Source organism: Sinohyriopsis cumingii, chromosome 5, assembly GCF_028554795.1.
Source record: "Sinohyriopsis cumingii isolate HCF-2022 chromosome 5, ASM2855479v2, whole genome shotgun sequence".
NCBI classification, from domain to species: Eukaryota; Metazoa; Mollusca; class Bivalvia; order Unionida; family Unionidae; genus Sinohyriopsis; species Sinohyriopsis cumingii.
Genome location: NC_142965.1, coordinates 101,005,192 through 101,022,546, shown reverse-complemented (window position 1 = coordinate 101,022,546; position 17,355 = coordinate 101,005,192). Strand labels below are relative to the sequence as shown.

Sequence of the window (17,355 nt, the reverse complement as noted above, 5' to 3'; positions counted from 1 at the left end):
AGCAATATTTTCAGATAAAATATTTTTGAAATAAAGGAATTATATGTTTCTCATCATTTGGAACGGAGGTGATGTCAGTGATTGAACTATAAACGACAATGATGGCTATACAAAGGGTGTTCTCATGGTCAATAATTGTGCTATACTTGGTTAAAACCAATATTATTTTAACAACATCACAAGGTAACATGCAAATTATTTTCCTTGACATAGATCTAACATATGTTTCTAATCTTTCATGGTGGTTGTCTAAATCTGAACGTTTATATTGTCGCAAAGGAAATGTCAGAAACTGTGTCCTTTCCTTCCTATATAATATGACATGTGTGTAGCACGTAAAGACGAACATTCTTGCATTTCGTATTTTTTAAAAAATGAAGTCGCCAGGAATATGACCAAAACAATATTTTCTCCTTCCTATATCAGAGTTCACTTGGCATTGTGTTGTAAATAAAGAAACGGCGACGGAAGAAAGGCAATTTATTCGTCTATTCATCTATATAGTTGACGTCAGTTAATCATGTTACGTGTGATTGGTTGGTGAAGAGGGAGGAGGTTACTGAATCTCAACCAGTATCGTACACCCCCTTTCACAGTGTTACATTTAAAAACATACAATATGAGATTAAGAGCAATGCCGTTTCTTTGTCTTTTCCATATTGATTCGATTGTATTTATGATTCGTGCATTTACCTTCTGTTTACAAACGGAATAGTAGTGGGTTTCAACATATATCTGAATGATCCTTTCCGCGTTTCTAACGAGTGATCCTCCGTGCACTTCAACTCGTTTTCTCCGCCTTTTTTCAATCATTGTTCTTACTACTGAGAGGCTGAGGGCGATGGGTGGAAGGGTTTCGGGCAGCAAATGGCGTCTAAACCCATGGGCAACTTATAATTATGATCGCCAACACTAACGAGACGGATTCGCAATATATATATATATATATATATATATATATATATATATATATATATATATATATATATATAAACAGAAAGAGAGAGAGAGAGATGTGTATTTTAAGAATACAAGATTTATATGGAAATAATTTTCTGCTCAGTTTGTTTTCTTTCCTCTCACAGCGGTACCATCCGAGAGCTTGGAAAGATCAGGTAACCGTTGTCATATAAAATGTATATATTAGAGAAAGGACCGATTCCTTTGCTAGATCAGTTGTATTACAAATTATTTACTATGCTATATTTGCTATCTATCAAATAGTGGATAGTTTAATATGTATTTGTTTTGATGAATTATAATATCGTGTTTCCATTTCATATATTTGAGCATGGTATTTATGTTTATGCACGTGTCTTTGTCCACTGAACGTTGAGTACACTTGAAACATTGATATATAATTAGCATCACCGCCGCTCTTAAATGTATGGTCCATCTCGAATGTACATAAGTTTGTTGTGAGATGTTTTAGGTGCACTAATGTATTCGCAGATGTGAACAATTTTATCTTTTTCTTAGCTCTTGTATGCGGAGAGAGAGAGAAAGAGTGAGGGAGACTAAATCTTATTAAAAACTGTCCCTAACCCCAACAAAATCAAATTCAAGTTTGTTCCAGGGCGTATCTGTAATTTAGCAGCTAAAGTGCATGAAAAAGGTTTAAGTCGATTTCGATTTTATGGGGTGAGGGGTAAGTAAAATTAAAATATGGGAAGGGCACTTTTTTCGGTGTTGTTATATCAGGAATGTCGGTTTGTTTGGGTAAAATGATAATATTATACAAGGAAACTTCGGTACGATGATGCGAAAACGATCGAAAATACCAGTAATGGTAACAAATCAAAGAGCAAGCGCATGATAAATACAAATATAATTTACATTAATACATTAGCGGTGTTGAATTAATAGCTTACTACATTGGCTGAATATTATTCGTAATTAATGCCATCTCCTCTTCCATTTAAAAAACTGATATAGTGCATAAAATCAACGACAAAAATTAATACGTCTTAAAGCCCAATATAAAATGTGTATGAACAAAAGATAAGCAGATCTTTCATTGAATAGAGAACTAGAGTGCTGACTCATGCTAGAAATGCTTTTGTTGGATATCCTGTATTTGTAAATTGTTGCAAATGAATTATGCATATTTATCCTAACTGTGTTAAATCTCATTTACTTAGATTGTTTATTGCAAGTTATATAAGTAAGAGTTCGATGGTGCTTTCAAATTGAAGAGTTTGATGAACATGGAACCATGTTATACATGCAGTATGGAAAGTTAAAATGTTTCTATTGTTGTGTCTTCTATTAACTGGCAGCTACTGGATTCAGTTTATGTACCTTTGCAGTCAATAGTCAGCTTTCTGCAATTGAGACTTCCCTTCCTCTATTTGATTTATACACGTTTGACAGTTGAATGATAATAATGAACGATTGTCTGTCAAAACTTAACTTTTAAAACTTTGCATTTTATTCTTGATTTTATATCCTTCCCTTACTAATTTAAATATAGGTGTGTGTGAGTTGGTTTGATTGCTGGGGTTAGCAAGACAGTGTGTTGGTCAGCTGATGTGGTATTTCTTCTCACATACAGTCTCCAAATGTCAATCCTATCTACTAACCTTCTTTTTTTCTTGAAACACAGTCTATGTTTAAGATTAACAGTTTGGTATTTGTACAATTTCAAATCAGAACTATTATTTAAAAATCAAATATACCAATAATTACTAAGTAAAGCATAGGCAACTGGCAATTAGAAAACGCAACAAAAATTTGATCAGCGATCTCAATTTGTCTTTCAAACGGGGATAGTTTTGTTAGAAACACATCGATAAATTCATGTTCAACAAACTTGCGTGCCAGAAGAAACATAATATCACTGTAAATTGTTTACACGCAATTATTTGAACTCTGATTTTTACAAGCTAAGAATTCAAATAATAATTTAAATTTAGTTTAAATTAAAAACTTTATGAATGCATGTAAAAATGTTGCAATGGACGTTTAATCAAGTAGCAGCATGGACGCCAGCATTTGTGCAAAGTTTGTCTCCCTAGGTAATGCATGTAGAATTATCTACATTTTTAGTATTTGATATCTTGTTTTGCAAGCTTCTCAAGTTTAATAAAGACTATTTGTTTGCCGCCTCGTCCGAGAAAAAGACAGACAGCAATTATAATATACACATGTGCATTTGCATAAAAATAATGGATGGATGAAAAGAAGACTGATCAAATATAGCAATTCAGCCAGTTTTAATGTGATTGATGAAAAGAAATCCTAAAATAAATTCATTAAAGAACTGAAAACGATCTTGGAAATTACTGTGTGAGATGAATGAGAAGGTTATGGTTGGATGAGAAATATATAGATAATTAGGTAAAGCTAATTATGAATAATAGTATGTAATACAATTCACACAATACACAACTAAGAAAAGAAAGCTAAATTGTTTATTTTTAAGATAAATACATGATATATACGTCCAATTTACAGCTTTGATATATACTTGGAGTAAATGTAGCACGTGATCAGAAACTTAGACACTTCTAATACGCTTGTAAACAAGAAAAAAATAAAAGATGCATATAAACTAGGAACCAATACGGTATAATAAAGTGGAACCAGTAATGGAGTTGCACATACAAATCAATGTGAAACTAGCTATGGAGTTGCATCAGGGACATTATCTCTAAGGATGCAACCTATTAACGAGATGCACTACAAAAAGTGAACTACTTCAACTGACTTATGAACTGTAGATGTACATTTAGTATTGGGGCAAGATGATGAAGTAACATGAAATGATCCCTTTGGGACAATTGGCTAAGGAACTGCACCAGTGCAGCTGAATACTGAGCTGCACGGAACAATGAAGTTGCAATTATGTATAGAGTTCCAACAGGGACATATCCCCGATAGTGCAAATGGCTTACTGACACTTAAAAGGTGATCTACAAGAAATTTATAAGATAAATAAATTATATAAAAGCAAGAAACTTTTGTAACACAAAATGAAGAACCCGACACAACTATCTGGGTGGAATATTCTGCAGCTTATGAGTTACACAAGAGAAGTACGTACAGAGCTATATATACCAATGTTAAATCTAAGCTCTATGTATGGTTTGAATAGGTAAAGCTACTGTAACAAAAGAGATGGAAACGTAATTGTAGAATTAGTAGCATCGACAGACACAAACGTTCAAGCAGCTGGCGATCTGAATCTGTGCAGGGAACTGTCAATCTGTAGTATTATAACCAATAATGTTGCAAGTAAACTATTTAGTTCCCAAGGAAACATTGTGCTGAACTTGTAATTGCTAAATCTGCAAAGAAAGTAAGCCTCTGCAGCAGGTCTAATCTGCATATGTGGAACCAGGTAAGGAGTACCATGAAGATAACGAGTCAGCGGGAAGCAAAATACCTTGATGCTGTACATACATTCAGCAGAAATAGGATAAATGTACATACCCACCTTCCCCGGTAGACGGTCATGTGCACATTGAATATGAATGGATTACTATATGGCTCAATGGAAATTGAACATTTCTGGGCCAGACTGGGTCTTACAATAGGAAAACGGGTATATATAGTACCTGGCGTCAGGGAAATTTGTCATAGCTTGGTCACTATTTACCTGAATGGAAATATGATACGAGGGCACCGATATCGGACCTGTGATAATGTTTAAATAGATGGGCCACTATGCGACTTCATGAAACTTTGAAATGGATGTCGTGTTAGGATGCCCTAATGGAATCTAACAACGATGGGTAATTATGTGGACCAATGGGAATTTGACAAGGATAAAATAATAGGCGTCAATGGAAATTTAACAAGAATATAACGTTCTCTCTAGCCTTAAAGGACATTTTACACGGATGAGGAGCTATGGGACAAATGAAAATAAAATTGGAAAGGTGAGTATGGTGCTGAAAGGATCTTTAGCATGAATCACTACTTTGAGGTGTAGATAAAATTGAAGATGGCACTAGAATGGGCCATTAAGTGACAAATGCCTGTTAACGTCAAAGGGCTACTGTAGCGGTGTATGAAAATTGATTATACTTCCGAAAATATCCATCATTATAAACTAATGCATAGGGGACATTGATTATGTATGGGATGGTGACTAACACGTATTCTTACAACCAAACACTCGTCATTGCAAATCATTATACCAACCTAGAACGCAGTGTCTTCAAACACATATCTTCCTACAAAGCTTTTACCATTACAAAGTAATGTATAGGGAAATCATATGCTTTGATTTTATCTTTAGAAAGTACTTATAGAAATTTGGAAGCCACAGTTCGTATTGGAGAAACAACGTCAGTTACTATTGTTAGATGTTGGGCACCCCTGCAAAATTCAGATGATATATATTTAGCATGATAGGCAGATCGGCTTATTACGCCAAATCAACACTCTTCATGACTTCGCCAGAGAAAAGATACAGACAGTCATATAGACAGAGACTGAGATGTGACTTGTAGGGTATGGAAAAGGGAATTTTAATGAACCAAACGAACATGAGACAATCTTTGCTTTTCAAAGCAATACTTTAATATGTACAGCTTAGAAAATTCACTAACCAGGTCAATAGGAATGAAGACCGAGTCTTTATCTCCCTTCATAATGTCTAAGCTGTAAATGTGAATGAAGGAAATACAACGCACGATACTATGCAAGAATCAAATACCCAATATATGTGAATGGTTGTTAGCGTTGCATTATGTAATAATGCCTATTAGTGCTCCCATTACAGTTTTGTCTCGTCTCGGAAAAAAGCTACAATGTCGAACCAAGGAGAAAATATATTTATCATGTTGACGAAACCAAGATTCTTACTACTTTAGTTTTTTGATGACATTATATCCCAAACAAGTTGTTATATATACAACAGGATGTTCATGGCATCGTTCGTGATGAAAATACACACAATATTGTCTACCTACTATTGCAAAAGGTAGTCTTTCATTGGAATAGCCAATGTTAGATACATTAACATGCATATTATCCCGTTGATTGGTATGGGAAGGCGCTGAACTGTAAACATGAGCATTTGTCATTTCTTTTTGTGTATTTGTTAGTTTATTCAATACCCATATTAAGCTATCCATGTGACATTCCCATTTGCTACATTGTGATCTATCCATGCTTATTTACCAGACTACCCCATAGTCACCCGTTCATGTCAAATGTCCCATGAACCCCACAGCGGCACTTTATATTAAATGATCATTATAACTTAAACATTCATGTTAACAATTTTTGTTACTCCGTATGATACATCGACATGTTTCCAGAGAGTGCTACACATCTGCGAGATTTTACCCAATAATTTTTATATTCTAACATATTCCTACAGTAAACAATGTGCATTAAATTTCAGTTAAGAACCATGTAAAATTTTCATAAGACTCCTGCTAAGACATCTATGTTACGTGTCAAGCCCAATAATATCCAAGTCCAATTTTCATAAGACTCATACCGTCCCATTATCTTTGTTAAACTCCAATAAAATCTATAGTGTCATATTCCCGGTGTTTAATTACCATAAGCCCAATTATGTCCCAAAGACGTATTTCAGTGTGTCATCTTCGACATAATTCAAAGTTGTTTACTTTAACTGCACACCATGTAAGTGAAATGAGACAACTTCCGTCAACTTACTTTGCATGAGACAATACATGAAAAATTTATCCACGGTTAAAGCCATCGCTCAATAAAGCTGCTTTATAGAGATCTCAATTAGCCTGCAGGGCCCTTGCCGCTGTCTTTATCTCCTGGTTAGTTGCTGCCAAGTTGTTTATAACGGATTTCTTGGATGCATGTTTTCGGTTTCCTGTACTGAACTAGCGGATCTAAATAAATTCCGCCAGTACATTCTTATCAACACAATTATTGATTTTGAACAATTCCATTATATAAACTGATTATAATTCTGTCTCTAAACCTCTAATCGAAATACGCCATAGTAATTTTGTAAGATCATGTTTTGCTCTTTGTATTCTTTGCATTTAGTTCCTTAATACAAAGTAAATTGTCACTGATTTACTCTCTGGCATAAGTATCCCACTCGTGTTTATTTGCATTTTCGAGCTATTTTAATTCATTTTAAAAGTAACGCTATCATAATTTGTTGTGACCTGAGATAAGATCGTTGCCATGATCAAGCAGTCATCTCAGTTGAACCTTCGAGTCAAAAATATGTCGTCCAATCTATACATTCTGTTTACGTGGTTGCACAATTGGCTGTGAGAGGAGGCTAAGCTAAGAACGGTTAAACTGGTGTTTGTCACAAAGAACGCTGTATATATCTAAATTAAAAAGATCAAGTAATTGGCGGTATATAAATCACCATAATAATCACTTCAAACGTTTCCAAATTCCCAAGTAAACTCTTGGAACAACTATCCTTGTAGCGAACCTTTTTTTCTTTTGATTGTTATGCACTATTGTTGATTTATATATTGCATGCACTAATTTCTTTATTTTCTCTTGGGACAATCTGTCATAGGGTATTTATTCTATGTTAAATTACCCATTATATTCATAATTTTGAAAATGATATTCTTTTGAAAAGTACACTAGCCACGTCTCTTTTATTTTAGTATTTATTTTGTTTTGCTTATGCTTATATGTATTTTATATTAATATTATTTTGTTTAAAAGGGATGAGATGAAGAAAATGCAGTAAGTGCAATATTTTGTGACATTTTAAAGCAGATAGATTAGTAACTACAACTTTAAGGAGAACAGTGCCTATGTTCTAAAGTATTTACTAAAAGGTTTAATCGGCAAATGTTACACCCATACACACACATGCACCCACCCATATAGGACAGATGTGCACATGTTGATGTTATTATATTATATTATATATATATATATATATATATATATATATATATATATATATATATATATATATATATATATATATATATATATATATATATATATATATTATGTCGTCGAATATGTTGTGTATATCGCCATTGCTACAAGCCACAATTTCAGATGAAGTATTGGCATTGCTGAATACATATCGGCGAAATAGTGTCAATAATGTTCTTGTTTAAATGTTAACGATTATATACAAATTAAATTAATCTGAAGTATATACCACTGGGGTCTTGTAAAATTGTATTCTACGCAATTTAAGCCATACACATATTGTCAGCTTTCAACAAACTTCGTTTAACGAGAAATTCATAAACTAAATAGTTCACCATAAAGACATTTCTAAATATGTAATTGATTTTGTCCGTATGTTGACTTTTTTTTTGCAGCCATACTGGGGTTCACGATGTGTAGTACTCTTTTCAATCGCAACTTATTTATTGGATTTAAATTTGATTAATTGCATAACATGCTTTTGTATATTTCTTCAACAGAGAGAATGATATGAGTAACGAGCAAGTTATGCTTTCGTCATCAATTATATAGACTTTGTGGATCATTACATAAATGAATATGTTTTACAAAATCTATGACTTAATTTGTATTGTATTTCTGCAGGTTGCCGAAAATGATAATATCGTGACATATTGCAAGATCTAAGAAACATTTATCTAATATAATTGGATTTGTTACATTGATAAATAAAATGCCAACATTTAAGGAGCGTTTGTCTTGCCCTTCTTAATCCATTCCGGAGTGCAAAAGTTTCTCCTTTTCAAAGACCTATATCCATATCTTTGTTTTGCCTCTGGGATTAAATATATCAATCGATAGATTCATGTCTATATTTTATTAACCATCAAGGCCGTATATCGAAAATGTATATGCTAGTTAGCTGTGTAAAACGCACCTATGTTTAGTACACATGTTTCAATTCACATTTATGTATAAATTGTTTTTCTTCTTTAAGGGAGGAGGTCGTTATAAAGCAGTAAGTGCAATATTTCTAACGACAGTTTATTTATATAGATTACATAACGGACATAGTATCCGTCTTCGTTTGTTTTTATCTCAATGTTTTATTGAAATTTATACGTTTTTCCTAGTACTTGTGCATATGTTAATCCCATTATAAATTTATCTTAAATCGTAGGCTATTAATTTAGGCCGAGTCTGCTAGAAGGCATGAATGCAAATACTAATTCGTCTGTTACTTTCATATAAGCACTGGTTTTCTCTGAACCATATGGAGACACAAAGACATTAATGAAATTATATTTAAACTGATTTTTAGCATTCGAAACATTTTAAAAGGTTGTACATGATTGGTATTTTGATAACTTTCAAACTATCAATTACCTGACGCATTTCGGTATCAATCCTCATAAACTAAGGTGGAGAAATGTCGCCTAACAATAGTATATAAAGTGTATATAATCTCTGACAGAGCTAACATCCTAATATCAACTCGTAAACAAAGAAAAGAAAAAAGAGGCGACTTTGAAATTTTAGTATTTGGAAAGATAAATGATGTGTACAATATCCAATGTGATGTTTTATTACCAGCAAGCGCCACTTCAACATTTTGAGATGCTAATTACGTTGCCAGATTATTATATGCGTACTTAAATAAAAGGTATAGTTTTAATATTTTAATAACACATGTACACAAAACAACCCAAACTAAAAGTTTGCTCATAAATACGTTTGGGGACTATTCACTGATGTTTCCATTGTTGTTGAGTTTTGATTCAATAGCAATTTTAGGCTAAAAAAAATCGTTTTTTGTTTAAATTCAAATTAACTTGTAGAATTAAATTTCATTGCTACATTACCATCGTAATGTGTTGCAGATAAGCAAGGTGTTTTGTTCCGGCAGAAAGTTATTAATCTATTTTCAATAAGGCAATGCTTGTGGGTAGTGAATAATTTACATCTATGTCGTCAAGGAAAATTGATTCAGATATCATTACACCAGAACAATAATTTCACGAACGCTAGAACTAGAATTGTACTACTTTGATGCGGTTACAGTGAATTCTTTGACCACTATTCTTAATTGTAAGATTTTTATTAGCAGTGGAATGCCCATAAGTGTGATATGACATGTGTTGACAGAAAACTTGTCTTTTTCTAAAATGTCCTCGTCATAGTATGGTAATTTTAAAGTGGTTTGCGTGTTTTTATTGATTTATTAAAAGCGACTACAACTTATATTGTGTTTGATCCGATGTTCCTATTGGTATTATATTACTTGTGATATCTTGCTAGAAAACACACACACACACACACACATACATACATACATACATACATACATACATACATACATACATATATACATACATACATACATACATACACACATGTATATATATTGTCCGTCTCACAAGGGTGAATTTCAAGAGTTTACATCCAAAGGTTACTTGGCAAATGAGATATATCTAACAAATGAGTTACTTCTATTTTCACGAATCTTTCAAATTCTAAGATTGAGATACTAGCCAAATATTTAATATGAATATATTTGCACGTGCGTGCGTTTTTGTTTATACCAACATGTTTATTTCTTTCATTTTTAGAGAGAAGATTAAAACAGTGAAGTAAGTGCACTATTTATAGATACTTATACGCATATGCATTTATGTGGATGCCGTTAGGATGAATATAGTCCCTTTTATTGAAAACAAAGTTTACTTTTGTATTTAACATTAAGAAACGTTACATAAATTGACATTTAATGATAAATGTGATTTGCGTAAAGCCAACAGCCTGACATAAGAAATATAAGCTATACTGTGCATGTTTTATTTTCATTATGTCTCCTGTTCAATACAATTATCCTAACTCAGTTCCAAATGAAATTAATTTTTTAAAAGCCCAAACAAAAGTAGCCATACAAATAAATGAGTGAAATCATCTATATGATGTTTGATACATTGTTATCCATGAACGAGTTCTCATATGCTGGTCAATTTCTTTTGGAGACTTATTCCTATAAGTAAATGTTCCAAGAAATATCACAGGAAGTACATACAATCAAGTACGTTGCTAACTTTCAATGGTCCTTAGGGAAACAACAATGAAACGTGACAGACAATTATCTCTAAACATAATTTCAAAGAACTATGGACACATTACATTCTGAATGAGATATACATCTGCATTTAAAAATCTGGATAAAAGGTACTAAAATTCTTATTGAGTTATATCAACATTAGAAAAGAAAAATATTTTTAGTGATAAATGACGAAAAGATTCTTTGCAAATGAATGCGACTAAATATATTTGCCTGATGTTTTCAGTGCTGGTTTAACTACAGCCATTTATGTATTTAGACGAAGTGGAGTTTGAATATCAAATGCGCTCTCTCTGTTTTAATCTTACTAAATATATTTTAGTTGAGAGAAAATACATTGATAAAGAAAACCGGTAATAAACAGCTTGAGTGATCGTTATGTCATTTTATGTCATTTGTATTACTGCAACTCGCAGTGACACATTAAGTTATTACTATTTATTGAAAATGTACGTGTTTTAGAGGGGTATTGATTGATATGAGATAGGGTTTAAAAGACACTGTACTTTTTCCTCCAAGACTTTGTTAAAATTTTGAAATCTTAAAGCCACATTAGTCATGGGAAGTGTATTTTGCTGGAGACAGTTAGTATCGAATTACATAGGACATATTCACTAATCCATTAAGCAAGCGCAGATTACATTCCTGGATTGGTAGTAGAAAATAACTTTTATATCTTTCCCGTCCTAATGCATACCTGTTTAGACCACTGCGTCCACTTTAAAAAATCTACGTTTAGTTTTCATTCCTATGCTTTACAGCTCTATGTATTTTGAAGCTTATATCTGTACTAAAATAGTGTTAAAAGTTATAGGTCTTATTGTATGCCTCTTCCTCCTACATGCACCTTTATGTTGCTTTAGTGCAGCTGTCAAGATTATATTTCAATATATTTCATATTCCATTCTCTTCTTCTTGACGAACATTTGAAGCCTAATGAAATCAACATGTTTTTAGTCAGTTTTGCATATATTCTTTTCAGCAAAGTTATTCTTTTCGTCTCAATAATTATTAACGTTGTTATTTTCTTAACCATATAATGGCACTGCATTAGTATTCTGACACGTCCTTTCGCAATTATTAATTTAGTCAAGCAACAACGAAGTGACAATAAACTAGTCAAACAAAACCACGTTGTTTGATAATTAAGTATGTCTATTCTATCATTAGCTATGATACAAATTTGAAATATCGATCAGATAAGACATTTTCCTGTTTTCTTGTATGCGTAAGTAGTGAACCAATTTATCTTTTCAACAATTGTATATATAGTCATGTATTCACTGGACCTTCATGTATATATGGTCGTTTTGTATTCATATTAACACACACACACACACACACACACACACACACACACACACACATGAGCACGTAACCAGCATTAGGGCGACATATGTCACAGAGCAGAATTTGGGTTACAATTACATTATGTTTTGTTATGAAACAGTAGCAAATATTTCTATATGAATTCATTAAAATAAATTATAATTCCTATTATCATCCTTCAATATTGATGTTTAAAACAACGCATTTTTAAACATGACCACACATTTGTCGCCTTAATACTGCGTCGCCTTAATGCAGAAACACAACTGTGATATTCAAAACATTTATTTGGCGACAGCGTTTCTAATGTCCCTATGACCATACCAAACACAACAGGATACTAAAATTATATTTTATGATGCTCATGATCTTAAATATTTGCATTTTAAGTTGCATTGTCATTGTTATGTACATATTCTTCACACACATATTGTGTCTAACTCAGCATTAAGCCGACCGTGTTGGGGCCCTATTACCATATCAAACAAAACAAAGAAATATAATTATATTGTTAAGGAGATCAAAAATCATAAATATAAGCCTTTTAAAACTGTATTCCAACGCCTGCGTCTCCATTTGCAAACATTTTCATGTTTAATTCTTTCTAAGTTTATTCTTTTTGTCCCCACCCTTTTGTCTAAATATAAGAAAATGGTTTTATGTGCATGTGCAAGGTACCCATCCTGATTACTCTGGCTAATGGGGGTTGTTCGTTCGACTCGTTTCTCACGGTTGTTTATGTGATTGCATATGTCCTGTGTTTGCTATATGTATATTTTCCATAGAGTTTTTATGCTATATATGTTCGTGTAAGGACGACATTATGTCATAATTTCCTGCTTGTACACGCGTAATTTTGTTTCTTTTTAAACATGAACATTTTCATTTTTGGAGTTCTTTTCGGTTGTATATTGTTTTTAAATTTCGTTACGAATGAGAGACGTTCATGTATTATATCAAAAGGTACAAAATACAAACAAAACCACAAACTGTGGTATGGGCCCCGAGTGGCCGAGTGGTCTAAAGCGCTCTCCGTTACGGATCACTGCCATCTCACCTCTTTCTACGTGGGTTCGAGTCTATGATTCTGCCAATGTGGGTAAGTCAGAAAGCTTGCTATTAGCTTCTCGTGGGTCGGTGGTTCTTACCGGGTTTTCCCGGTTCTTCCTCCACCATTAATACTGGCCGCCATTCATAGCCTATCGTGTGCTGAAAAATAGCGTTAAACTCCACAACAACAGCAACATTTTCCTTTTTTTGTTGGTTGCATGTTGTAAGTTTCTCTCTCATTCTTTTAATATTATTCGATGGCACTTTACCTAGCCTGATATAAGAGGCTACGCTACCTTTATTTGATAATCGTGCTTCTCCTCATTTTGGGGTATGGTCTTGCCTCGAGTTTTCCTAATGCTAGAAAAGAGGTGTAAAGAAAACAGGCCGAAAATAAATATGATAATATATAAAGATGGGAACAACTTTTCCCTATGCGTCTCTATATTTATTTGTGTGTGTGTGTGTGTGTGTGTGTGTGTGTTATCGTAAGGGAAATCATGTCGTTAATGTTGTGTTTTAGTATCCCTTATGTTTGAGTGTGTTTGTCCCTGTGCTGCGTGCTAGGTTTTCATGAACTACCCCGCATTCATGTTCACTTCGTGCTATATATGCTCATTACTTCCTCCGGTACGCATGTTCCCTGTTCCCTGTCTGAAATACATGGTGTACCTTTCTAAAGAGATTGTTAATGTTGTGTTAGATTGGTTGGTTTCCTGTTGTTTTTTTTTTTTTTTTTTTTTTTTTTGGGGGGGGGGAATGTTAGTTTAAACGTTTAATTATGGTAATGAGCGAAACTAAAAAGAGCAAGTCAAGGAAGATACCGTTAAAAAGGAGAATATTTAGAAGATTTAAAAATTCCATTCCAGCATCGCAGTGTACTTGTGACATGTGACAGAGAAGCTCCAACCCGTGCACGGGCTGGAATCGCCCCCTAAGCGGGGTGATGAACTCGGGCCGATCTCCATACTGGTCTTCTAGATGGGTGCAGGAAAATTGTTATTTTAGTCAAGCACTTATTCTTGACCACATTTCAACATTGTTTTAACAATATAATAAGTTATATTTTGTATACTTTGTATCATATATTCCGTCTATACATAATACATTATTTCATCGGTATCTCCCTTGTTTGCACATCTGCATTATGCAGTTAATTAATTCTACTTTATCATTCTATTGAGCTATTGTTAAGTATTTTGTAAAGTGGCTGCTTTATATCTTGGGTATTTGGGTATTTTCTTTGCCATATGGCGTTTGAAAGCCATTTCGTCCGTAAGCCATACATCGTAATAAAATTTAAAGATCATACTTTGAACTTGTAAGGACTTTTATTCCATTCTCGCCCAGGTCTTCCACACATTTTCCCAGTTAATCTCCCAATGTTTTGTTCTACTTTATATCAGACGGTTTTCTTTTTTTTCTCCTCGATCTATTTGAATGTTCACCAATCTCTCTTTCGGGGCCCCGAGTGGCCGAGTGGTCTAAAGCGCTCACCGTTCCGGATCATTGCCATCTCACCTCTGTCTGCGTGGGTTCGAGTCCAAGGCTCGGCTAGCGTGGGTACGTGGGAAAGCCTGCCAGTAGCTTCTCGTGGGTCGGTGGTTCTTCCCTGGGTTTTCCAAGGTTCTTCCTCCACCATTAATACTGGCCGCCATGTATAGCCTATCCTGAGCTGAAAAATAGCGTTAAACCCTAGAACAACTCTCTCTCTCTCTCTCTCTTTGTGCCCTATAGCTCATTTTCCTGTCTTTATTTTAATCTATATTTTAAAATTATTGCTTTAACACGTCTATGTTTCCGTTGAACTTCAAGTATTTTAGTTAAAATGTTGTTCATATATATATATATATATATATATATATATATATATATATATATATATATATATATATATATATATATATATATATATATATCAGAGTGGCTTTTAAAGTAGAACCCAGCCAGTATGCTTACAAAATTTCCCATGCTAATGTCGGATTAAAACATTTTTAATTACAAATCTATTTAAAATATTAGCTACCTTAACTATAAATGGATTGGTACGGCTTAAGGACCTCCACCCCCGCCCAGTATTCGTCTTATATAATGTTTCCTCGGGGAGATATCGCGTTTTTCTGTTCCATGTATAATTCATAATTTGTTCGTCTAATTCATTCAGTTCTTTATTTCCAGGTCAACATATTTTAGGATATAATTCATATTGCTATAGGCCTACATACATGTCGTGGCCACATTATGCACAGTTTCGTAAGCATCCAGATATCTATATTCTCTTTTATGTTTGATAATATGTATTTTTAGTTGTATATTTTTGGTTTATGGCCAAGGGTAACCTTTAAGGCATTGACCTTATCTTTTATAAGGTGAGGTGTGAGTCCTGGTGATTCCTACCTTTAAAATTTATGTTATGTAGTGGTTGATATTGGAGTCTGAGGCTTTTGAGAAAGTTTGAAATTCGTTTTGCAGGTGCTTAAAGATTTTGCATCCTAGATAATGTTCGTGCAATCATCTGCGTGTTAGAGGATCTTTAACTCATATTTCAAGTTTGGAATGTGTATACCTTCTGTTTCCGAGTTTTTTATTTTAAGATTCGAGATCTCAATTGCTGTTACGTATACTAGCATGGACATCGCTGCTTCACTAACCTATGAATTTTAAAATCTTCAAAATCTTCCGTGATTATTGTTTACCTGTACTCTCAATTTTGTTCCAGTGTACAAGATTTCGACCCATTCCTGAATTTTATTTCCGAAGCCAAATGGTGTTAGTACCTGTTGTATGTAGTTTAATTTATTGAAAGCTTTTTCTTGGTCACATAGTATCATTGTTACCTTTTGACCAAATTGGTTTACATAGGCTACCACGGTTTGTATTTTTCAAATATTAGTTTGAATATCCCTATCTTTTTCACCACTACTTTAATTTTCAGTAATTATTTTCCTCACACAATTCTTTATTATATTTGATTAACCCTACTCAATATTTTATAATCGACACTTAGAAGAGAGATAGTCCTCCCGTTTTTAAGGTCTTACCTATATCCCTTCACCTTGTATAATATCGTGATCATTCCCTCCCTTTATTGATTTATAAATTTGTCCCTTACCTAAAACTATGTTATTATATAGTGATTGGAAAACTGGAGTCAATTACCTTTGAAATCCGTATTAGGCCATTCTTCATTGGCGATTTTCCTTTCGCCACAGATGAAATTGTTTTATTTGTTTCCTCATTTTAGATCAAATCATCAAACGTCTTTGTGTTTTGATGACATGACCTCACATTCTACCTCTTTCAAGAATTCACTTATTGTCTTGCTTTCTAGTTTTTAATTGGTATGTACATCTCGATAGTATTTTTATAAACTTCAATATATCACCTTTTTGTGCATAAATATTATTTCCATCCCTTATACTTTCCAGATTCTACTCTCCACCTTCCTTTCTCAATTCTTCTCCCTTATATAACCCCATTGTCTTTTTGAAAAGTAATGTAAATTTTCCGCTCTTATTTACCTCCATCATTTTGCTTTCTTTAAAAGTTAATTTAGAAGTTTCTGTGCTGTTTGTTTTTCCTCATCCATCTATGTCAATCCCAAACAATCTTTAAAGTTCTTCTTTCTATTGTTTTATTTTCTCTCTCCTTATTTTAGATTTAATTCAGTTTTCGTAGCAATTTTTCGTTTTAAGATATCCCATTGATTTTCAATATCTTGTTTGCCTTTCATTATAAACCACTAAGTCTTTCTGTTACAATTTCTTTACATTTTTCCCCAACCATTTTTGTTATTTAATTTAAATTGCCCCGTCTCTACTCATGTTTATCTTTTCTTCATTATTATTTTTTTTATTGACCATTTTATGGTTTTATATTTATACTTAGCTATTCTAAATTCTTGCATGTACCCCAAGCCTACTGGCTTGGTCCACACCATATTCATACTTAAATTTTTTCATTAAAATGTTTAATCGTCTATATGCATCAAATAGATTGTGTTTGTTTTAAAAATCTTTCATATC

The 17,355-nt window shown here is 33.2% G+C and overlaps 1 protein-coding gene across 4 annotated transcripts in view; it reads left to right on the top strand.

Annotated features, from left to right (window-relative positions):
• Positions 1–17,355, top strand: part of LOC149799880 (uncharacterized) — a 75,165-nt gene that overhangs the window by 21,902 nt on the left and 35,908 nt on the right. For all 4 annotated transcript variants that reach the window (XM_089959321.1, XM_089959318.1, XM_089959319.1 and 1 more), the window contains exons 4-7: positions 1,086–1,115; positions 7,642–7,662; positions 8,843–8,863; positions 10,455–10,475. In XM_089959321.1, the coding sequence (XP_089815447.1) occupies positions 1,086–1,115; positions 7,642–7,662; positions 8,843–8,863; positions 10,455–10,475 (93 nt within the window). The remainder of the gene's footprint in view (positions 1–1,085; positions 1,116–7,641; positions 7,663–8,842; positions 8,864–10,454; positions 10,476–17,355) is intronic.